The sequence below is a fragment of the Ochlerotatus camptorhynchus genome, unplaced genomic scaffold, assembly GCF_037179485.1.
Source record: "Ochlerotatus camptorhynchus isolate MF236.1 unplaced genomic scaffold, CSIRO-AGI_Acam_v1.1 ptg000244l, whole genome shotgun sequence".
Classification (NCBI taxonomy): domain Eukaryota; kingdom Metazoa; phylum Arthropoda; class Insecta; order Diptera; family Culicidae; genus Ochlerotatus; species Ochlerotatus camptorhynchus.
The window spans coordinates 4,004,406-4,030,507 of record NW_027040734.1 but is presented as its reverse complement, the minus strand read 5'-3'; the positions used below and the strand labels follow the sequence as shown (position 1 = coordinate 4,030,507).

The following is a 26,102-nucleotide window of genomic DNA, read 5'->3' as shown; positions in this document are numbered from 1 at the left end:
AGAACATAACTCAGATATTGTCAAGAACCTGTTCCCGACCGAGACATACATACATACACACACACACAAACACACTAGTTGGGGGTTGTTGTGCCGCGCAAAGTTCAAGTGCTGCAGCTGTGCAGAGAACAGAGAAGCGATAACAATCTGTGGCAAGAACCGAGAAAGCTTGGAAATCTGATAACTCCGAGGGTCTCTAATTAGCAACAAGTTGAAAGCCGAAGCCGGGATAGGAAAAGCATAAAACAAGTGAACAGCAAAGAGTAAATCGGAAGTTTGAAGAGTTATCTTAGAGCATCTTGAAAGTGTGTTGTTGGGAAGAGCAAACATCCACCTAGAAAATAAAGTAAAAAAAAAAGAAAAGAAGTGTCGGAAGAGGAAAATCCCAAGAAGGCACCGGGCAAAAGTGCAACGCAGAGCAACTGAACAAACGAAGCGACTACTTTGGGAACAGAGTGAAGTGAGTGGTTGTGTGTTTATTTTCGTTGTCGGCGAGCCTCACCTCGGAGTCCGGAGGAAGTTAAGCTCGAAAAGTGCAAACAAGCAGCAGAATGTGGAAGTCTACGGCGGCAGTAATACTGGTGGCAGCGGCAGCGGTACTTTTGATTGAGGCCAGCCATGCAAAAGGTGCGTTCGAAAATAAAAACACACAGTAAACCCAGAAATAAATAAAGCAAGTCAAATGTTGCGGGGAATAGATTTGCATAAATTCGGCAGTCGCGGAAAGAAGGAGCATGCGTGTATGTGTGTGCTTGTGTGTGAGAGAGGACAATACCGCGAGGCAGTTCGCGCCTACTTCCGAATTTGCATAATTTGGGGATCGGGAACAAAAGGAAGCTTCATCTTCGGGGCAGCCGATTTATCACTGTTTTTGGGGAGGAAATTAACTGTTAGACATGGACACTGGACGGAGGTGATAAGTCGCTTTGAACGGGACGGGCTGACAAGCGTTATGGGCAGTTTATTGATTTATTGCTGGACTTAGCGATGGTTCGTTCGTTTTATGGGGGGGATTTAACGGTGCACTGATTCCAATTGGTTTTCGGTTCGGCGAATGCATAATCCATTAGGAGAGGTATTCTATGGAAATTAGATCAATAAATTTGGGAAGGTTATGAAACTGTCGCGAAACGAGGACATGGTTGAGATAATTTTTGTTGTGAAACATGATTGTTTGAATTGATTTTATATTTGTAAATTTTTTTCGGATATCGGTATCATTTCAAAAATCGGTATTTATTGGTATTCTAATGTATTTTCTGAAACTCATCGAGAAGCGGCTATAGGTGGCACAAATGAAACCCTCCCTCAGTGAAGTAGCAAAGCACATTCCAAGAGTTTTGTAAACTTATATTACAGTAAACTCTCCCTAGCTCGATATTGAAGGGACCATTGAGAAAATGAGGATATCGAGATAGGGAGGTAAGTTTTGGGAATTTTGTATGGTAAGAGTGGTCGAAGTAGCCTGGATCTCCATCGAGTAAGGAAGAATATCGATTAAGGGAAAGATCGAGTAAGGGAGGTGCATTGAATCTTTAAATAAAATAATTTAAATTTATGTACAAGATAGTTTTTAAAAGTTTCAGAATTTCAAGGAAAATTTTTCAATGAGGCGAGTCTGGGCTATTGGTGGGCTGGATCGGTTTTTAAGCTGGCTTTTTGAATTTGATTTAAATAATTTAAAAAAGGCTACGGTGTAATGAAAAAGTCTACGTGACCCTGGGTCTGATAAAACATTTCTCGAATATAATTCTTGGATCTTTTCAAGGTTTTGTTTTTAAGACTTCAAGCTTGGAATTTATTTTGAAATTCTGGTTCTACAGACAAAACACAATTCAAATGTGAAGAAATTTGCAAGATTATTGGGCTAAGTGAAATATTCAATATGATGGTTTAAAAAAATCCGAATGCTTTGGAAACATTTTCAAAACATATGAAAATGTTTCCAAAAATATCTGCTCAAAAAATCAAAGATGAAAACGTGGCTGATCAAAAATCATTCTTGAAATTGGATACATTTTTAAATTCCTAGTTCCTAGCAATTGAAATTCTTCTCACTCACGACGATGAAGTTTGAAACCGATTAGACTCAAAACGGACACCTTCGCGGCTACTTCCGAAAATGAAAATTCTAGGTATTTTCGACTAACGCGAAATTTGTATGCTTTGGGCTAACAAGCGATCGTCTGTTTCATCCAAATGCTAAATTTCAACTAACTTTGGAAAATACAATTCGGTTCGTAGGTTTGGCTATATCTTTCATTGTAGTAGTATGGAGGAAAGGTTACTATGAATTAAAGAACGCAAAGACTCAACTTCCTATTATAGAGTTCGATAATAAATTATTAGATGTTATCGGGAAATTGTTACACAATTTGAATTCTAGTTCAACAAAATTAGGAAAAGTGTAATCATATTAATTAATATTTAATTCTGCTTCAAACAGGGCCTATAACTTTTTTTAAACAAAACATGTAACGTCATTTTCACGCGAACCAAAGCTCGTTTACGCAAATCATCGACACTATTGGGAAGAGGAGAAGTTGCATAGGCGAGCTCAGGGATCTTTATCTACAAAAGCTGAAAGGCTATTTTCAATTGTTGACCTGAATTTCATAAAGCAAAATCATTGATGCCATAGACCTTTGCAAATTAATTTTGAAGTATTTGTCTCCCGGGAAAAAATTAACCTTTAATTTTTGTTCATACTAATGCTTAATTTAAACCAACTATACAAAGATCCAGCCAACTATTTAGACAATTGTGAAGAAATTACAACATTAAAGTCTGGCATGTGGCTCAATGAGCTGGATCTTACTGGATTATCAAGGTGAAGTAGTCGTTTTAATTGTGCGGCCAGGAACCTACCGACCAAGACGTTCTGAGTGCCAATACTGCAGCAAAAGTTGGAGATGTCACAAGAGTGCCGTTCCAGTTCGTGAAGCTCGGGAAACGCACAGTGGGACGAAAGCAAAAATAGTGGGACATGACTATTTGCGACGAAACTATTGAGTGTAGCATGTTGACGTCTTCAAGAATGCTTCTTCATTTTTTGAATACTTTAATTGAGAAGTGAACATTTTTTATTAAGGGGGGTATAAACTAAGTTAAAAAAGAACTTTTTTATGTCTTGTTTAAATTGATGAACATCCATGAAAACATTCTAGATGAAGGCATTTCAAGAAACTTTGTCCAAGAAGTTTATTTTCTATCTCTCAAGTGGACGAAGTTATAGAGAAAAAACGGAGTTCTAACGTTAGTACCCCCTCACCAACCTTTTTTTCCAAAACTTTTTAGTTTTTTCAATGTTCTACAAAGCTGTAACTGCTCTAAAAATACAGAGTTTTGCTCCACGAAGCAAATCGCTATCTCTTAATGTAAAGGATTTCCATACGTATTTATATTTTTTCAACACTAACTTTAAAGGGGTGCATTTTGAAGGTTAACATGTATAAGCAGCTAAACTCGACGTAATTTCGTTCAACAACTTATACCCTACTGTTACATATACAATTCAAACGGGGATCCAAGGGGATGCCTAGTGAATTTTCTAATATAGTCCCTAAATGTTTTTTTTTTAAGCTTGTACATTAGAGTGGGTTGTGGCTTCGACAAACTTGTTTGGTATAGTATTCTCAATCTAAGTTCGAGTTTTGGTGAAATTTGAGCAAAATTTGGATTTTTGGTAAGCAAATGAATAGGATCGTTCCGTTTCACAAACAAAATTTAAAATTCTCCCGCATATTAAAACCAAATTCGTTCAAATTTTGCCAAGTTGTTGGGGACAAGAATCAGCATTGAAAGAGTATTGAAAATCCCACTCTAATCTAAACACTTGGAAAATGGTCATGGAAACCGCAAAACGTAAGGTACTTTTTAGAAAATTCAGTATGCATCCCCCTATGAATTGTATATGCAGAAGTAGACTAGAAGGTGTCGAAAAAAATTACGTTGAGATTAATTGCTAATACCTGTTAACATGCAAGAAACACCCCCTTACAGAAAACGTTAAAAAATTATAAAAAGGGACTTAAATCCTTAAAGAACGAGATAGCGATTTGTGTTTTGGAACAAAAATATGCAGTTTTAAAGCACTTACAACTTTGTAAAACATCGAGAAAATTGTAAAATTCAAACTAAAAAGTTATGGCAAACAAACGGTTTTTAAGGGCATACTACCGTTTGTAATCCATTTTGACCCTATAACCGTCTACTTGAGAGATGGAAAATTTACGTCTTCGACAAAGTTCCAGAAAAAAAAAACTTCATCATAGATGATCATCAATTTTAACAAGACATAAAAAAAAAGTTATTTTTTATTTTAGTGTGTAACCCCCTTAAGCAAATAATTCATCACTGCAATAAAGTATTTGAAAATTGAAGAAGCATTCTAGAAGACATCAAAATGCTTCACTCAATCGTTTTGTCGCAAGTGGCCATGTCATGAAAGTTCAGGGATAGCATTGAAACTCCATAAAACTTTATTGATCATTGCGGAAGTTCAATTAATCTTATAGTAAATTCAGGGATGTTTAGAAAATTAAGATAAAAGTAAAAAAAAAACTCTCTTGAGGTGCAGTAAATTCTGAATAAGTTCTGTAAACTATGTAGACATTTATTGGACTTTAAAGAATTTAGAAAACCTTGTTAACCTTATAGAATCTCAGCTAAATTTGATTAAATTCAGTGAACTCCGCAGGATAGCTGAGAACTGTATAGAAGTTCAACGAATTTCGTAAAAATTCAGTGATCTTTGTAGAGCTTTATCAGACTTTGTTGTGAAATAGTAAACTTTAGAGGACTTAAGTGAAGTTTGCAATGAAAAAAAAATCATAAATTCAGGGAAACTCGTAAAATTTCAGGTACATCGTAGAATGTCAAGAAACATAATAAAAAATCAGAAAACATGGTAGATATTCTGGAAACTTCGTAGAGCTTCAAAGAACTAAGTACAGTCAAGATTCCTATAGTACGGTTAATAGGGACCGCACTATGGGAACCGGCATTAACGAATACACGTAGCATATGGGATTAGAGCTAATTGGGACCAAACACTGATTGTCGAGCAATTTGAAGAGATAACTTCCTGATGTCTTATGAGAAGTTATTAACCAGACAGTTGGCCACCTTTTGGGATGATTCAATTTCCGGTAGGACACAAATCTGATCCTGTGGAAGATCCGGAACATCCCTAAAAGTGCTCAATTCATGAAATTGATCCTTGAGCTCCACGATTTTTTAGAAAGCACTCATAGACATCTTATCACAATAAAATCGGAGTTTTGACCAGACAGCTTATACTGCGGACCGTTAAAAGTGTCTAGAAGAATTACTTAAATACCACCTAGAAATCATCCATGATAATAAATAACAAAAATGTGTCTATGAGCAGTTTTCTTGACATATCCACTTTAATGGATGTTCCGGATATTCCGAAGGACCATCCAATGGACCCTGGGGTCCATTTTCCAGTCACAACTCCGAGTTCATTCTGATGAGTTGTCTATTATTTTCCAGAGGAGCGTTCATTGTCTCCAGGGTCTGTTTTCCGATCATAACTCCGAATTCATAATTATAAGACGTCTATGAGAGTTTACGAAAAAAAAACGGAGTTCTTGGATCAGTTCCATGGATTGAGCCTTTTTACGGATGTTTCGGATCTTTCGGAGGACCATCCACTGCACAATGGTCCCAAAACCGTATTTAGGAAGACAAAAATGTTTGCGCCCAAACCGTCAGTTTTAGGTATATAGTGTCTTCGGAAAAGTTTCTTCATATTGTTTGGCCGATCTTTTTATGTTAGTGAAATTAGGGTGGTCCACAAAGTTGGAGATTTGAAAATAAATATTTTTTTTTAATTATTTGAGATAGACCAATGTAATTTTCTAAAAGTTGTAGAACAAGCAATTCGAAGCAATTTTGCTCAAAACACCAAATTTCTATCTCTTATGGTTCATGAGTTATGATTTTTTAAACAAGCAGGTAAGAATGGCCCATAAAAATAGATTTATTCGAATATCTTTTCATAAGTTCATTTCTCGTAAAAAAAAACCTTGTTTTGGTTACATTTAGAACTTAAGATGACGCATATTTTTGCTGAAGCAACCACGCTGATATCTTTTTTTTTTATTATTAGAAAATTAATGGAGATTTTCTTCGAAAAAATGGTTCTATTAAAATGACAATGTCTGTAAATGGAGCAAACCGATTATCAAACTTTCGATTTCATTTAAAAGATCGTGTTTTTTCAGTATTTGTGGAAAAACTGTGAGAGCATTTTTTGTTTAAAGTATTTAATTTGATTTTAAAAAATCCTTTTTTTATCAAAAACTAGCCATAACTTTTGAATAAAGGAGATTCAAATTAGTGACTTCTGCAAAAATAAGCATCATAAAAAGTACTAAAAGTATTTAGAACAATGTTTTTACGAGAGGTTGGGGTGGCCCCTAGAAAATCGGCTTTCTTTAAATATTGTTTATACGTTGATCACCAATAAAAATATTTAAAGAAAGATTTTCTAGGGGCCACTCCAACCTACTTGTTTAAAATAACCATAAGTCATGAACCATAAGAGATAAAAATTTGATGCCATGAGCAAAGTTGGTTCAAATTGATTATTCTACAACTTTTTAAAAAACTTCATTAGTCTATCTCAAGTAATAATAAAAGGATGAATTTTCAATTCACCAATTTTAAGGACCACCCTAATTTTAAATCGGCTAAAAAATACGAATAAGCTTTCCCCAAGACACCATATACCTAAAAGTGATGGTTTTGGTGCTAATATTTTTGTCTTCATAAATACGGCTTTTATGAATGTTCAGGATCTTCCTGGTGAACCATCTCGTGGTCCCAAAGGTCCATTTTTCGTCTAAGCGTGCATATTCCGGTCACAACTCCAAATTCATTCTGATAAAACGTTTATGAGTGGTTTCGCAAACTCATGGAGCTCTAGGATCAGTCTCATGAATTGACAACTTTTGCGGATGTTCCTGTAGTCCCCAGAGTTCAAATTCTAGTCAAAACTCCGAATTAATTGTAATAAGACGTTATGAAAGGTTTAAAAAAAAAAATATTGCACCAGGATCAGTTTCATGAATTGACCACTTTTACGGATGTTCCGGATCTTCTTTTAACCATCCTGTGGTCCCCACAGTCAATATTCAGGTCACAACTCTGAATTCATTCTGATAAGACGTGTATGAGTGTTTTCGGAAAATTCACGGAGTTCTAGGATCAGTTTCATGACTTTACCACTTTTACGGATGTTCCGGATCTTCCCGTGGACCATCTTGTAATCCCCAGAGTTCATATTCCAGTCAAAACTCCGAATTAATTGTGATAAGACGTCTATGAGCGGTTTAAAAAAACACGGTGCTCTAGGATCAGTTTAATGAATTAACCACTTTTCAGAATGTTCCGGATCTTCCGGTGAACCATCTCATGGTCCCCAGACTACATTTTCCGAACACAACTCCGAATTTATTGTGATAAGACGTCTATGAGTGTTTTCAAAAAACCGTGGAGCTCTAGGATCAGTTTCATGAATTGACCACTTTTACGGATGTTCCGGATATTCCGGTGGACCATCCTGTAGTCCCCAGGGTCAATTTTTCGGTCATAACTTCGAACTCATTCTGATAAGACGTCTATGAGTGGTTTCAAAAAATCCGCGGAGCTCTAGGATCAGTTTCGTGAATTGACCACATTTACGGATTTTCTGGATCTTTCGGTGAGCTATCCCGTGGTCCCTAGGGCCCATATTCCGGTCACAACTCCGAATTCATTCTGATAAGACGTTTATGACTGGTTTCGAAAAATCCGCGGAGCTCTAGGATCAGTTTCATGAATTGGCCACTTTTACGGATATTCCGGATCTTCCACAGGATCAGACTTGTGTCCTACCGGAAACTTATTCATCCCAAAAGGTGGCCAAATTTCTGCTTAACAACTTCTCATAAGACATCAAGAAGTTATCTCTTCAAATTGCCGTACAATCAGTGTTTGGTCCCAATTAGCTCTAATCCCATATGCTACGTGTATTCGTTAATGCCGGATCGACCGTACTATAGGAATCCAGTGGCATCAGTACTATAGGAATCCGGCAAGAACGAATCCGCACTATAGGAATCTTGACTGCTGAAAGTCTCGTAAGAATATTGAAAACTATACTGCGATGTACAAGTCAAGGAAGCTTCATACAATTTCGTTGAACGTTATTTAATTTCACGAATCCTCACAAATGATAACAGATCTTTTTTTTAGTTCAAGGCATTTCGTTACATTGAATTGCATAAGTACTACTTCAGAAAAATTCAAGTTCAATAAACATCGTGGAACTTAAGGAAAGAAAATCAACACAAATTGTAGTAGTACCGTGAACTAAGTAGCAGTTCTATAAATTTAAAAAAAAACATCAAAAAAGTGCAGGGGATTTCGTAAAAGTTCATCTAATTTCATAGAAGCTCGACGTGATCAGAAGCTCAGTAAACCTCAAAGAAGCTCAGGATTTTTTTGAATAGTTGAGTTTTTCATAATACATAATACATAATACTCACAACCTGGAAGTTAAGAAAAAATTCGATACATTTCAGGAACCTCCCAGGTGTTCATGAATATTCGTACAACATGTTGAAGGTATTTCGGTATGATTGAAGAAGTTCATATAAATGCTGAAATCTTGTTAGAATTAAGAGAGTTTACAAACTTAGAAATGATTACCGACTTCGGTAACTTTTACCGAACTTTCAACAGCTGTACTATTGGGTAAAAATCAGGTATTTTATTTCATTAGTTTTAAAGCTTCAAAACAAGGAAAGCTTCATTGCTGACAGTGTTTTGAAATTAAAATTTAATAAAAAAAGCTATTGAAAATTCGTTAAAAAATACCAAAGTTGGTAATAACTTTTAAGAGAAGCAACATGGTAGAAGTTGCGGGAGAAAAATAACTTCATAGAATTCCAAAAGTCCTTAGACAGAAGATATGCCTTCAAATTTAACATCCCTGGGGCGGGTAGCAGATTGATGCAACAAGGAATGGCAAACATACTTTTGAATATAAAAACCAATAAATGATCCATAAAATATTTTAAAACGTTCCATCAAAACATCCAAATGGTCCATAAAACATCGGAGAAAATCCTTAAAAAAGTGTGAATGATCAAGGAATTGAACTTGTAGTTTGTATTTAAAAGACATTGATTTACAAGTTACAAGCATTTTTAGATGGGGCCTCCCTTAGCTCAGTTGATAAAGGCATGCTGGAGCCAAGCAAGACCATGCCGGAGGTGGCTGGGTTCGATTCCCCGTTCGATCTAGGAATTTTTCGGGTTGGAAAATTTCTCGACTTCCCTGGCCTTAGATTATGATTGTACTTGCCACACAATTATACTAATTCAAAAAATGGTACATGCATCGACAGATCGCAATTAATAACTGTGGGAGTGAATCAAGAACACTAAGTTTCAGATCACACATGCGATAAGCAATATGCTTGAAATGCGAAGAAGAAGTATTTGTAGAATTCATTATGCATGAAGTGCGTATCGATTTTGCATGCAACATGCGTTCGTTACTGCCAATTGCCATAAACCAATTTAGCGAATTTTTGTTTGCACCGGAGGGCAAACCATTTGCATTGTCTGGAAGACGCATTGTTTCAAGAAAAATTAATTAACAGTAGATTTTTATCGATGGGCCCCATCTTCAGATCCATAGGCCAACATTAGAGCTATTTTGTCCATTTTTAAAGTTTTCTACACTTCTCAAAAATTCTGTGGACCTCCCTGAAATTTCTGAAACTTCCTCAAGATCTAAAGATTTTTCTACAAGGTGATTCGGAATAACTGACACTTTAAAAAATGGTCATAACGATTGAACGCTTGCATGATTTTTTTTTTGAAAAAGATAAACTTGATATATTATTTTCAACTAACTTTCAACTTTAATTCAAATCTATCTCCCTTTATCTTTAATTACCAGCCACATTTGTCACGTTTTTGTTCCAGTACTTTTGGAGTCCTGGCGATGCGTCTTTATTTGAACATATACCCAACATATACTTGAACATATTTTTCCCGCTGAGACTCTTTGACTATTTGTGATATCGGTGACATCTCTTTATTAAATCTTCATTAATTTTTCCTCACACCATTGCCTGGAAATGATTTCGGCAACACGGAGCTTTAGGTAATGATAAACGTCACTGGAATTATTTCACAGCCGCAAACAGTATATGGACATGTGAAACGCACACACCCACAGGCATCAGAGGACTTCAGGGCTAGGTAAAGCTAGGTAAAGGAGTGCGCGTTTGATTAGTATTGTCGCATTAATGACCCTTCGCTCAATTTTCACACTACCGTACTCTAGCGGAACCATCAATCTATCCTCTTCAGAACTATTTCTAACTAACCAGTTATTGCACTAAAGCTTCATGTTGACATTAAGAATTATAATAGACGACGATCTTCAGCTGAAAAATGTCCGTAGGAGGCAATTTCAAAGAACACGTGATCCTGGCATGAAAGTTATCTGGGATCAGGGTTCCTTCGATTCATTTCGGCTAAAAAAAAATGTTTTGTCAAATTACGGAATAATAAAATATTACGATAGTATTTTGTTTGCGTAAGCAACAAGAAAATATTGTAAAGTTTGTGTTTGACAGATAAAACTTGCAAATTTAGCTTCGCCTTTTCGCGAAGAGTGAAGAGCGAAGAGTGGGTGAGATAAATGACAAAATCGCTTATTGCGACTCTCCTGTAGCAAAATTGGCAGGTATTATGTGTTAAACACAACTTTACAATATTTTCTTGTTGCTTACGCAAAGAAAATATTATCATAATATCTTATTATTCCATAATATGATATAACATTTTTTTTAGCCGAAATGAATGGAAGGAACCCTGGGTGGGATTTACAAAAACAAATTAAAAAGCGATTCTCTGCTCTGAGGAACAAAACTTTTGAAGAGACCCGAGCTCCAAACCCTTTTGGAAGCTTACAAACATTTTGAGAAAAACCTCAAAAGCCTATTCCACCGGTAAAATTTTGATCAAAAATTGATGATTCCAGGGGGACTGATTTGGACAATGTAAGATTTATAACTAAAAAGTTTCATAATATGAAAGCTCCAGGTGAAAGTTAAAAAAAAATATCTAGCATCTAAATATGACGGCAACCATGATAAGACACGGTTTTGAAGCCATGTTAGCCGAAAGAGAAAATCGATTGAGCAATGTTACTTAGGACCTATCTCTTTGTTCGGTTTGATTTGGTCTACCGACTGTTTAATAGGTTAAAGTCCCTGCCCCGCTTATGGGAGCCGTCGGTGCAACAATCGACTAAATCTTCGGAATCAAAATCGGTCGATCACACGGACGTCTTATTCGGGGAAAAATCGGTGGGATGTTCAATGGGGTACTACTTACCCGTAGTAATTGATGGAAAGGTCCTTTCCACATGTCATTTCCTCACATAGTCCGGGCCTTTGACGGGCTTCAGTAGGTTTGAAATGGATTTCAGTTTGGGGACCATAACAATCTTCGGGAAAGTCTGTAGCATTGGAAGATTATTATTTAAAAACTGTTTCAATACTAATTGGTGCAAAATTTATAATTTCTTGTACCCTTATTTTCAGCGTTTAGTAAGATTGCCGTGTAACCTTGGCAACCCAGAATAACTCCGCAGCACAAAATGAAGCAAATTGATTTCATGTTACGTGACTAATCGTACGTTTTGAATATTTTAATCAACGAGCTGTTCGAGAGGACGGTAAACTGATGACTGATTTAACTTTCCATATTTGATTACACGTGATGCTGTTAGTACAGTTTTGAGTTCCGTTTTGTGCTGTGATAGACATTCGACTTTTTTTTTAATATAGACCTGTATGTAGGTTAGGCATGTAGCAGAATATTCTTCCTTGCTTAATACGCTCATACTAACAGTTAACATAACAGTTATACTTCTGCTATACATGTTTTCAATTAAGCATTTCTACAGTGCTTCTACAAAGCATTCTATGTTCTTAATTGCATTGTATGATTTTGTGTATTTGTTGCAAGCAGAATGTTATCCTATGTCCATCTCGATTTTTTGTTTACAGTCCTGGGATCCAACCCACCACTTCCATATTTGATTGTTTGCCGGCTGTCGTTGCAAAATAAGGCATGATTATTCACTGCGTAAGCTTTATTTTTGTAAGGTTATCGATTCAGATGTACGAAATACTTACAAAACTGATTGCCAATGTGGTGTTTTGTATAATAATGAGTAATTTATTAGGGAAGAGTAGTGGGATCATTATTGAGTCTATGATTTGTTCTACATATAAGTGATTTATTTATTTATTTGTTTGTCGTCAATCAGTGTAGACCGTTTTACAATAGTTGCCTTAAGTGCAATTTTTTACAATCTTTGTCTACTTCTACTAGCTGACGTTACTCGTAATTTGGTTTTTGTCATTGTAAAGTCAATGTTATCGCAGTCCCTCCCCATGGACATGGAGGTTAACGGTACTGAAGCAAAGGGTTATGTTTAACTTCTTTATATTTGCAACGATGATGATTTCCTATAGTGACACATATCACCTTCTTAATGCTTCAGTATGCCTCAAACGGTTAATTCTTGGTTTTTAATAGAACTTCCTTGATGAAATCGGCTGCTTCATGCAGACTGAGCAATTCTGATTATAGTATCTGGAACTGGGAGGGCTTATTAAAAACTTCTCACCAATAAAGTAATGATCTTCATGTAAATTTGGAATATAATTTTATTAATATATTATTTTATTTAAGCATATTATTTTTGTTACAGTCAATTTGCATTAGCATATGATACAAGAGATTTAATATTATTTGCTCGTTTTTGCGTAAAATAATCAATATTTATTTTACTTGTAATTACCTTTGAAAGTTTTTTTTTCAAGTTTTTTTTTGTGATCTGAAAATTTACCCAGTTTGGTTAGAAGTTTTGAAGCTAACGCATGTCCACAGGCCTAATAGAAAGATAGGCAGAAAAAGTGTATCATGAAGAATGGTTGCATGCAGGGTTGCTTCCACTCACTTGCTATAGATGAGTGATTTTCGGAGTTTTGAATTCGTTAGATGTTGTAATGGAGATTTGTGCTGTTGGATGCGGGAGGAGATTGGAGGGTGGATGTTTGACGCATAGAGCCTGTCAATTTCGCTTTCAGAGTGTCGCAGTCAGCGCTCACGATTTGTAGAATCGTTGATTGTGACTGCAAGTGGATTTGACGGGTTTTGTGTGTCGGACGATTGCTTTTTGGTCTCTTCTTGTGTCTAACATGTGCAGAGTATTATTATAGCGTCTAATGGTTTCGAGATTCCTGGTGGCGTGAAATATATTTGTGAGAATATCATTTGAGATTTTAGCAGTCACGTTTTGTTTGTAGTTTATATTTTATTTATTTCATGTAATTATCGTAAATAATAGTTATTCAATAATAGATAGTTCATCCATATATTCGTACTTTGACGCGAAGCGCTGTGGATTATAAGATGCTCGATGACCCTCGAGGGATCGATCTTACTGAGCAGAAAATCATGGATTTAACCCCAAGCTCTTCCACAGCACAATAAATCGCCACCATCATTTGTATATTTGATATGGAACATTAACCTCGGAAACTATTTGCATATCAAGCGAAAGCGTAGTCCTGAATTGTCGCGAAGCGTTATGGTTCTGAGATGCTCGATGACCCTGGAGGGTTCGTTTTTGCTTACTGAGCAGAAAATCATGGGTTTAATCCCAAGCTCTCCGTCATGACTCTTAAAATTCATGATCACTAAACAAAATTAATATGTTCTTTCGATAGCCGGCTATCGAGAGATTAAATAAACAACAAATAAACAATACACTTAGGTCTTTTTTTACACGAGGGATACGTACCGTGTAAAAAAAACCTACGAGATTTTGATTTTTCGCATGCTTAAATGTTTTTAAAAAATCGGATTTTGATGCCATTTGTAATTAAAGCATGATATGGTCCATACAGACATATTTAAAAAAATTCTGTATTTACACCAAAAATTGTGATTTTTTCTAAGTATGCCATTCGATTACCTATAGCTTGAAACGGATAATGTGATTGGAATCAAGTCGATAGGTTGTATCGTTGTCGAGAAATCGTTAAAAACGTACCGTGTAAATCGTGGAAAACCGTGTAAAAATAACCGTGTAAAAAAAAACCGCGTAAAAAAACCGTGTAAAAAAAGACTTCAGTGTACATAATTTTGGTTGCATCGCCAACTTGAGGTGAATCCTAACCGAATACCCTACCCAAATTATTCCTGAAAGTAGTCTAACTGAGAATTTCAGAAGAGACGTGAGTGTCGCTAGTATCCAATCCACGAAGTATATCATAACAACGCTAACGCTAAAGCTTCATGTTGACATTAAGGAGAGGTTCTCATTCAAAATTTTCAAAAAAATCGATTTTTTTGTTATTGCACTTCGTTTTGAAAGGTATAAGTGTATGTATTGTGTTGAAAGCGTTTTTCGATCCGCGCACAAAAAAAAATCTTTACAGGCCATTGATCGAAGCGGCATCCCGGCCGCCATGGGACGCTCTCGGCTTGAACTCGAAACTGATGCCAAAATTTTAAAAGCGTTTATCTCGAAACATGATTTTTTCAAAACAGCGTACAATCTCATTTGAAAACGGTTCAATTCAACGACTTCTACCTTTGACCATTGGAAAGAAAACTTTTTTTTTATCGGAGGAATGACCTATAAAATTTAAAATTTTTTTGTATTCACTATTATTTCTGAAGCCTTAAAGAGGAAAAAAAAGGGGTGAAAAATCGGCCAAAAGTCGCACCATTTAGTCAAATTTGAAGTTTTTAACCCGTTATAAGGTCATTCCTTCAATAAATTTAGTTCGCTTTAAAGCCTCATTAATCATGTTGTGTTTCAGATCGATCCTGATGTACCAAGCTGTAAGCAGTTTGACAACTCCAGGCGTACACAACCTTACTCAAAACGTGACCACGGGCGCCATTTTGTTTTTTTTTTCACCTTGTAAACATTTGGAAATAAAGACGAAGTTTTAAGCTTTTTGAATTTCAAAACCACGTCCTTCTATGTTTTTTCATTAGCCCACAAAAAAATGCCAAACTTGGCTTACTTTTTAACCATTTGAATGAGAACCTCCCCTAAAGGTAAAGCATTTCCTCCCAACTCTGAAAATCTTTAACTTCAAGTACAAAGGAACAACACACTTTAATTGAATGTGCAAAAAATTATATTTATCATTGATTTATTGCAACCGGCCACTTCCCCGGGGCACTCAGAACCTGGTCCAAGGAAACCGGGGCTGATTGTGGACCTGAAAGAGCTACCATCGGCTTGCAAAATCTTGAAGATTTTGATGTTGCATGGTTCCAGTCATGTCCCAAATTTGCCACTTCCTACGGGGAACCCAGAACCTGCTCTAGGATGGGCATCGCAACTTGTGATGTTAAAAGCGATTCTGGAGACATTGTGCTGAAAATTTTTCAAATGATTTATTTAAACTGCAATGAAACTCCCGTCAAATGCATCTGGTTACATCAAAATGTGTTTATTTTTCAAAAAGTTAATGCCATTTGAATTCTGACAAAATGTTTACAGAATTCTGCCTGTCCGATCATTTTGCCTATCGTCTGTACTATAAGTCAAAAGAAATTCAGAGATGTGAAGAGAATTTGAGAAAAACTGTGTCTTTTAAGCAGGTCCAAGTGCCTCAGGCAAGCTAGATCTAGAGATTTTTGGTGTGTTCTTAAGGGCAGTTGCCATAACTGCAGGAATGTCTAACGGGTGTTCAATAAAAATTGAGAATTTTTTCATCATATTGCTGGTTAACAAAAAAATTGTTTTTCAACGAATTCAGTATTTTTTTTATTAAAAACATAATGTTTATTCTTCAAAAAAAAACGTCAATGAATATTGGAGAAGGGGCCCTGGTCAGCCGTACGACGCAACATAGTCGCGATGCTCTCACAAGAGCGCTGGATGGCACTGAAATCATTTTCATTTTTTTATTGAACACCCGTTAGATTTTTGGAGGAGTTTAAAAATCTATAAGCATGAGCTTGGATAAATTCAGGAAAGCTTCTTGTTCTTTAGGAAAGAAATACGAAAACCCTTGAGATGTGCCGATAATTTCAGGGAAGTATAGAGACCATCAGAGGAACTTATGAAAACTCCAGAGAAATTATTTGAAAACTTCAGAAATATTTAGACATCTTCACAGAGGTTTAGAAAACGTCAGGAATGTTTAAAAGTGTTTAGGAAAGTACCACTTATTTCAGAGCAGAACCAAGATATCGTAGAATTGTAAACTTCAAAGAAGCCTCTCTGATGAGGACAGATCTCTGAGAACTAAATCTCAGTTCAAATAATGTCAAGAAAATTGCAGAGCTTACTAAAGTTTCGATAAATTTTGGGAAAATCCGGAAACTTCAGCATAGCAACGAAAAAATTTCTAGAACGTAAGGGAAATTATATTAACTTCAACAAAAAAAATGTGGGAGTATATTAAGAATTTTATTTTATGACTATCATGTGAATTTCAGGATTTAAAAAAATTGGCGAAATTTTTTACAAAGTTGATTAGATAACTTCAAGGCAGATCGATTAACTAAAAATGCAATATCTTCAAGAAATTTCAGAAATCATCCAAAAAAATTGAATTTTTTTAGATGGTTTAATGATATTTAACGAAGTACCGAGTACGTGGAAGATAATCAAATAGCTTCAATTAATCTCAGTAAATGAAGGAAATTCGTAGGGATTGACAATAAGTTCCGTTGAACTGCCAGATATTCCTTGAATTCTATGAATGATCCAAAAACTTCATAAGCGTAAGGAAATTATCAATACTTAGGGAACCTCAGCGAAACAAAGAATACTTCAGATATGTGCAGAGAAGTGCAGGAAAATGAGTGATGTAAGGCAAAGTTCCACGAGCGTTTATGAAGTTCACAAAACTTTAGGAAAATTATGGAAAACTAATGGCACTGCTAAAAATTCTGAGAAATTCATGGCAGAGAACTTTCAGGGAGTCTTACGATGGACAAGTCTCAGGTGCACAGGCAACACTCGAGACAGCGAGTGGAGCGTGGTTATAGATTTGAAAACTTAGTTCAAAATCTTAGATCAATTAAATTTTTTTAAATACCTGAAAAATTGAGGGAACTTTAAAAAGTTTCAGAAATTTCAGTGAAGTAAAGACATTTCAGAACAATTCAAAAGCTACACAGAAGTCCAGATCTTCAGAAAAACTTCGATATCTTCATAGAAGTCATTGGTGAAGATCCGAGAAATCTACGAATGTGAAAACATCTCCTAGAAGTTTCGTAAGCTCCAAACAATCTGAAGCTCCAGGAAAGTGCAATGAATTTCAGAAAATTAGCGAGAAATTTGGACAAATTTCCAAACTTTCAGGGAAATTCCCATATTTTCAAAGCACTTCAGAGATGTTAAGAAAATTACTGATTTCTTCACATAAGTTCACGGAAGCTTCAGCGTTTTTAGGACAGTTTGAATAAATTCATGGCAGTACAACAAGCTTCATGAGAACTGCAAACACATTCGAGAGGATTTCAGAAAGGATTAAATCCATTAACTTTAGAGAAGTAACATAAATTAAAAAATAAAAACAGTTTCGAGAAATTCACCGTATAGTTAAAAGATCACGAGCTTCCCGGAATTCTAGAAACATTGCGGAAACTTCACTGCCGTGAGATGAGAAAGTGACGTAAGCGCCAACATGTTAAATTTTCAATTTTCACCATATTCGAGTTCTGCATCCATAATGACACCCAAACAAACTTAACATTTGCTCGAAAATTTGATGTTTAAGTAAAATGTAAATGTGACGTAAGCCATACATTTTTGGAAAATCAATGAAAAATGTTCACTGCATCTACACATAAGTGACATCCGCTATTCATAAGTGCTGAAAAAGCGTTTTTGCTTTATATAAATCATATTCAACAGGTCAAGTAATAATTTTGATAATTTTCGCAATTATTGCAAGGTTATGATTTTAATTTACTTCACATTGTCCATGACCGTTTGGAAAATTGAGGAACTTTAGGGCAGTCCAAAAAAGCTCAGAGAAATTTAAATGTTATGAAGAGAAGTATTTTGAGAATCACATTGTTTTCTCAAACCATAAATGAACTTCAAGACAGTTTAATTAACTTCAGGGAAATTATTGGAACTTTCAAAAATTTCTGAAGACCTCACAGTGGCCCAGGAGATTTTTCCACAAAATTCACTTGGAGTTCTCCTCAGCGATTGTTTTGTATTCTCCCAAAATATGGAATTATTCTAGAAATTCCATGAATTTTCTGCAATTCTCCTCAGCCTTCGCATCGAACGCTGCTTTGTATTCTCTAAATATAATCACCGGAATATCTTTGGAATACTTCTTTAAATTCTCTTGAAATATTCCTCAAAGCGTTTGAACTATCCTCTGCATTAAATTTTCTTTTAAATTTTCCTTGGAATTACCTTGAAATTCTTCTCATTAAAAAACCCTTTGGACTATTTCTCAGAATTTTCTTAGAGTTCATTGCAAAAGTTCCTTTGAAATTCACTTCTTCCCTTGTAATTCTGCTTACATGGAAATTTTCATAAGAATTCATTTGCATTTCTCCTCTCCTCTTCAAAATATGTTGGGTGAACCATCCTGAAATTATTTTTTTCGAATTTCTATGAAATTCTCCTGGAGTTATTCTCAGATTTAATTGAAATCCTCCATATAGCATACCCGCTAAATAATCTTTTAAAATGTCCAAGGAATTATGCTAAAAAATCTCAATGAGTTGTCACTAAAATGCACTTTGAATCCAATTAAAGTAGTAATGGTGAAATTTACGAAAATTATTGATCAAATGTCACGACTTTGATCACGTTAGCGCCATTTTGATTTTTGATCGCCAAATATATAGGCGCCGAATGAAACAAAATGCAATTACTTGCTCAAATTCTACCACAACTGCAGTGCTACAGGAAAACATATTTGCTCAGTAAGCAAAACTGGTTACCAATAGGCCACTGAGCCTTTCATAGCAATACAAACCACTACAACCGCTTCGAACATCTTCATTGTGTGATATTTTCGCTGGCCAAATCCGTGACGACAACTATGGATACGCTTAATCAAACAAAATAAAACGACAAAAACGAAGGCATTCGTAAATAATAAGCTCCTCGGAACGATTCACCCATCATTTTCTATTAAGATCAATCACGAGTCCCTTTGCGTCATGGGATTTGGGGGCTTAAACCGTTCGATACTCTATAACATAAAATTACCAGCGATGGTGACAGTCCTAATTATCTTAAATTCAGGTCGCAAAGAGATAAAATGAATAATGAACTTCGTGCAAAAACCCTACTGTATATTCTTAAAAAGATTCACTTCAATCAAATGCTTGCTGAGAGATCCACCCCAGCAGCAGCAGTAATCCACCCAGACACGGTCAGAAGACTGCATCAACATATTTGCTCAAACTTGCACAATTTCGGCCTTAATGAAACGTTTGCTTTTTCTTATCCCTCAACATTCCGCTCCTTCGCATACGGTTCTGAATGAAAAATGAAAAATCCTCCTAATTTGCGGTACCTAACTATACCGAACGCAAACCCAGACGGACGATGATGAGTCGATTTCATTTTTATATTGCTCGGTACTTTGCGCCCAAAAGTACACCGACTGAGACTGGCAAGAAATCACGAGCTAATTTGGAAAAAAAAGGTAGGCGGAATGGGATCAGCCACAAAAGTACAGAACCTCAATCCATCCAACCGGTTCTCTTCAATTTGCTCGAAACAGCACCACCGACCGTTGTTGTTGTTGTTGTTGTTGATGTTGTTTCTGTTGTTGATGAGAATGATGAGAACGTTCGTTGATTCGCGCGTGTAAGCACATTGACTGAACCATGGAACCTACCTTTCGCCAACCCGAACAAGAAGCATAAGATTCTGATACCGCCGCGTTCGGTTCTGATTCGTCTGACGGGAGAAACCTATTCATGTTCGCGGCCTGGTGCGGCGCCCGTGCTTTAGGGAGCTATTTATAACTTCCTGATATGATATGATTCGCCTCTTCTTTTCGGCTTTGGTGCACTTGTTCTACAACTTCAGCTCCGTCCGTGGTGGGATCAACGGTGAAGGAGGGCGAGGCAAGTGGTGAATGGAAACCCATTTCTGGTGCAAATGATACACTATCATCGGTTGCCTCTTTTCGGGCAGGTTTGTGGGTGGACTTGGCTGGAGAGCGGTGTGCTCTCTCGGATGGAACGACGAACGGGTTGAAGAACAGAATAATGGGTTACAAATTCAATTTAGCACTCCTTATGGGATGCTGCTGCCGTTGGCTTGCGCGTTCGTTCGTTCGTTCGTTCGTTCGTTCTGATGGTGGCGTCTGCTGCTGAATGGAAAAAAAAAGGTGTGCATGAAAGTGAATTTTTCAGTTCGTTTGCCGGTTAGAGGTTGAAGCACTGCCTGTCAACTGCTGAAGGGGGAGGGGTGCGGCGGGTGGAGATCGGAAGGTTCTATCCAGAGTGATGTCTTTTGTGGTCTTGAATGGTGGTTTGGATTCGATTTCAAATTAATCTGATGGAATGTGAGCACGGGTGTTAATGCTACGAATGTGTGATTTTTATGCTGCATTTTGGTTTAGGATGATTTTGAAATTCTTTCAAGAGGGTAACCAGTTTGAGAGGTTTTGCATTAGGATTGGTATATATATTAGAGTGGTTTAAAACATTGGTTTTGCTCTACCAGGCTTAATTGATTCGAAATCAGGGCATCATTCTCCCAAAATTTGAGTTTATTTGGAAGCGAACTCATACTGCACTGAAACTTATATAGGAATTACTATGGGAAAACATGTAGAGGCATGTGAATTTTTCAGCTTTTACTCTGCTTCTTTTCAAGCTTAGTTAATTCGAGAAAAATGATTCATGTGCACTATTATAAAGCCACTACTCAGCGATCTTGTTGTAGAAGGGCATGTAAATTTGTTTACGTCAGTTCAAAGTGTTGGCGTAATTTGATTCGCAGTAACATAAACATGATAAATTCCTCCAACAACAAAAAACAGCGTAACCAATATTTAACCTGGCGTCAAGAGAAAACTGTATAGTGATTATTGGATAATCGGGTAAAGGTTGAGTAAGCGCCTTTCAAGTTCACACACAACTAAACAGCAGAATAACAACTGTATAGAAGCATTAACAGATATTCAATAAGAGCTTATCCCAACCAGTCCCAACAGCCATAAGTAGCTGACTAAATTCGCAAGATTTGCTTGTATAGAGGTTGAGTAAAGGTTTCCACTTATCGTATAATATTTGAATACAGCTTGAGGCAGTATAAATGAAATGAGTAGAGCATTTACATTGCAAAAATTGTTTATTGGGTACTGCATTACCTTTGTCCGCTTTTGTATAGAATACCAGCTTTATTTTTAGTTCTTTGAGAATTCGAATTTCCTATTTTTCGGTTTTACTAAGTGAACGTCCCTTTCCGTTTTGTATTTTCTCTGAAATAATATTCCTGGCAGTCTCAATTTTTTTATTTGAAATGTACAATATAAAAAATCATCACGGAGGTGCTCACTACCCGAGTCTTGTGACTATTATCTAGGCATAAAAAGAAAAAAGGGCTTAAATGTGTTCCCTTGATTATTAAAAAAATCATGTACCCTTAGTTTGAAGTTGTCAGGACTAGGATTTGGCGATCTACCAGCGTTACTGGTTCAGCATTTAAAATAAGTTTGTAACATCCAAATTGGTCAAATTTTAGCAAAAATGTGAATGATTGCCCATAACAAACAATTATGCAAAGTTTCATGCAATTCGGATAAGGTCGAGTTTTATCAAATCGTCATTTGGCATAGAACTGACCCTTTCAGCACAAACAGATAAAAGGTAACACCTCAATTAACTCTTGCGCTTCTCTTTTGTTAGTTAGTTTTGACAAGTTAGTTCTGTGCCACAAATGGGAAAGACAATAAATTAGCATTCTGAAAGCTTGCAAGGTTAGATTAAATATGCAAAACTATACTTATGTTCTGTTTGTTTATTTTCAGGTAATGGTTATGTTCTGGAATGATTGCTACGAAGCTATGCGTGAGTACACTCACTTAAACATCAGTGGGGCTATAGTCAGCTTGTTCATATAAACTAATCAAGTAAAATAGAAATTTGAGATTAACTTCAAAATTATGTAATGTTCTATTCTTGTCAATTAGACATTTGCCTAATTTGGATGAAACAAGAGGAGAAAACAAGTTCTAAAACCAGATTGTAAAATTGCACTAGATAATTCTTAGTTACTAAAGCCCTGTCAATTTTCAATCGGATGTATCTCCGAACATGCTTGGTTTAGAATAAATCGTTATTAGAAGAAAATGTTATGAATTTATTGCAGTTTAAATATACAATATGCGATGTTCATTCCTCTCGAAAAAAAAGGTAGAAGAGTATGTGCCTAGAGGCACAAACGGAAACTTGACCTAAGACCGCATTGGTCGTTGCATTAGTTTTTGGGTTTGATGCTTTAAATTGCTCAAGATCTATAAATTTAAGTCTAAATATTTTTTTATTAGTGGTCCTAAAATAGTCTATTTTGCTGTTTTATCTAGGAGATGGATTGTTGCAGTGGTAAAAAGGGTTCCGAATGATTAGGCACTAATGCTGTCAACGGGGCAATCTTGCTGTTGCTAGGAATTGTAATCGAGACAAGTTTGTTACTTTTATTACTATTTAGATAATTGTTCCAACAAGCTACATACAAAACGGAATGAACATCAACAGTAAGGCCTGTAAATTCATGGTTTGTTAAGGTAAGGCCATAGAAGTAGCTTTAAGACTAGAAGGTCCCAACAGAACAAATGGGTTTACTTTTTTGAGTTGTTGCATGAATAAACAACATGCTAAAAAATAACTAAATTGCATATTTGAGTGGGCAACATAGGCACAACTCAACATATACCTTAGATGCTACTTAATTTTTGGCTTTTTTTTTGGAAAAGTGGCAAAGGAATATCAATTTACCTATAACTTTTATTTTTTCACGAATTTCAAAATGGTTCTTGTGTAATGAAACTCCCTACTAAAGTACTATTTGACGTCATCTCCTATCAAAATCTCATAAATAAAAAAATTCGACTTGTGACAGTATTGCATGGAATCGACGATTTCAATACCAAGCACTGAAATCATCAGACGGTACCTTTATTTATACTTTTAGATAAGCATTTAAGTCCCACCGACATTGAGAATTATGCTATAGAAAGACTTTCTATGCCCCACCTCAATTATAATTTCCCGGATTTTTTGCTGATGGAGGCGGGGTATAACAAGCCGTTCCATAGCATAATTCTCCATGTAGGTGGGACTAACAATGCTAATCAAAAAGCATAAGGAGAGGTACCGTTTGGTTTTTTTCAGTGCTAAGTACTGAAATCTGTAATCTGTGATTGGGAAACCATTTTTCCCACCACAAACCAAACCTCATGAAACCTTTAAAAAATACAGCATAATTCATCATTTTTTTTTTGTATTGAGAAATTATTGCTTACTTTGACATTGAAATGGAATTGCGGGAATAATTTTGACGTAAGACTACGTCTGTGATTTCTATATGGGCGTACACTTTCTGAAAACCAAAAATGGAACATGTAACAAAATATGAAAGATTTTGAACGTTAATAACTCAGCTGCCTCTGGACCAATTTCAATAATTTTATCACCAATCGATCAGAAATATTTCTACGCATCTTAAAATCAAGACTTTATCATATTTCAAAATGTCACTATTGAAAATTTTACGAATGTGCAAATGTTGCAAAAGCGATTTCCCAAACACAGTTTTCAAAGTTGCATTCCATCCGGTCTCACCAGGATGCTAGCCAGAAGCTAGCTATCAAGGCTATCAAGGCTGCCCTCAACCGCTGATCGGATTCAGTTCCAATCACCTTGTGTGGTGGTGTCCGGTCGTCGGCTTTAGCAGCAGCAGCAGTGCTTTCAGCGCGTGGCGTTGAGCATTGTTCTGCAGTACACAACGAAACGGTGCCTGCAAGCAGCGAGCTGCAGCCCATATGAGCATCCATAGAAGGAGGAAGAAGCCACAAACGTTTTGGTCCTTGCTCGGGTCCTTGGTTCATTACCTACGAGCGTTGGGCGTGATGGCGTGGTGCGTCTGGCAGCGAGGTAGACGGACGTTATATCCAATTTTAAATTCACTCTTTATAAAAAAAAATGTTGATGGCCTTGACAAAGGTCGCTTGATTTAGTAACGTTTAAAGCTTAGGATACAAGTACTTTTGAAAATGTCAACTATTCGCTAAACTGCGGTTCTTTTCACTAGCAGCTGCATGCGTGAATACACAAAATTGAATTTCACTGGATCGTATCTTTTTACAATTCCAATTAAAGTGAAATTTTTGTCATTACATTTTTCACGCTAGTCAAAAATTTGTATTTTATATGAGATTTTCGCTACGCTTCAAGCTCTATACATGCCTTAAGTATACAAGTCTGATAATACGAGGAACGAGCTGCCAGCCTTTTGGGATGATGACACACTTAGCGTGGATTACACACAGGTTCGTATTCATCTAAAGTACACGGTACCGGATAATTGAGAAATTCTGAGATCTGTAGGCGCTTTCTCCACGGAAACGATGAGCGAGTTTGATGTTTTCGACATGATGATGACACTATTGGTGCACATGACCCAACAGCGGTGTATCGCACGATGAAAAACTGTACCCGAACAGTGTACCGCCACTTGCTTCTTCGCTACTTCTCTGGCTGGAGCGCTCTTGCAAGCTGCTTGCGGGGAGCATTTCCTCCGGTCCGCATAGCGTCTGTGTTGAACGAAACGAATGGAAATGCAGCTCCGGCTTGTTTCGTTTGGTACCAGCTATGTGATGGCGCTGTTAGGAAAAACACCTTGTGGTCTAAGCAAATGTGTGGGAGTTTTTGATGCTTCCAAGTTTAGTTAAATTTCTTAGATTTTTTAACTATTTTCACTATTTGTAATATATGTCACAAAATTGCTTTCTAACTACGCCGTAGAATGGCATATTGTATGACATATTTCACTTTAATGCTTTGGAGAAATATGCGTTTGAAAACACCCCGTTTTTCCGTTACACGCCTCATTTTTGATTTCTCAATGTGACCCCCAGTATAGTGAAGATAGACATAGTCCTACGTCAAAATTCTAACTTTGGTCTTGATACGTGCCATTAACTCCTGCACAAGCTGCTGGTCAACCTCACCGGCTGCTTTTTTTTCCAGTATCTGGCCATTGAAATAACATCCTTAGAAAATGTTCCACTCTTCTTCAGTTTAGCTTTGATGATACCCCAATACATTTTGATTGAGCGGAAATCCGGGCAGGACGTCTACTCCATTATCGCGAAACCACAGTTGCGCATTCTTACTGTAGTGGTAACTCGCCAAATCTAACCAAAACTTGACCGGTGGAACCTAATGAACGGCAATACACGTTTTTTCAGACATCGGAGTATTTGGCCGAAGCTGCAGATTCCCTGCCAGATCATCAGCTTTCCGGTAAACTTGTCCACAAAAACCAATTTATATTTCTTGAGAACATTTTCGCAAGCGGCGCCGGTGGTGTAGTGGTAAGCGTGATTACCTCTCACCCCAGCATGTCTGGGTTCAATCCCAGTTGGCGCCGCCGGGATGTTCTGAGGCATAACATCTCTGATCACGCCTTCCTTCGGAAGGGAAGTAAAGCCGTTGGTCCCCGGTTCATGAGTTAATGAGTCGATAGGTAGGGTCCAGGTGTGGGAGCTGCCTTCCTGGCGTCGGTAGCATTGGTGCTCAGCACGGAAAACAAGATCGACGGAAAACAAATCAAGGAAAAAAAACATTTTCGCGACTTCTGGCAGCATAAAATTTCTGTCCCGGAAGCTGTTAGAAGTCCAATTTAACATACGTTATCATCGTCCATAAGGAAGCATCCTTTGAATTTCTCAGCACCTGATCATACGACTTTCGGGCCCACGTTTTGGCCGTAATGTTTTGCTTTACGGTGCGGTTCGG

General features: G+C 36.7%; 1 protein-coding gene across 1 annotated transcript in view; it reads left to right on the top strand.

Annotated features, from left to right (window-relative positions):
* Positions 1-210: 210 nt before the first annotated feature.
* LOC135704632 (agrin) overlaps positions 211-26,102 on the top strand; it is a 245,772-nt gene continuing 219,880 nt past the window's right edge. The window contains exon 1 of the mRNA XM_065226110.1: positions 211-627. Within this exon, the coding sequence (XP_065082182.1) occupies positions 552-627 (76 nt within the window). The 5' untranslated portion in view covers positions 211-551. The remainder of the gene's footprint in view (positions 628-26,102) is intronic.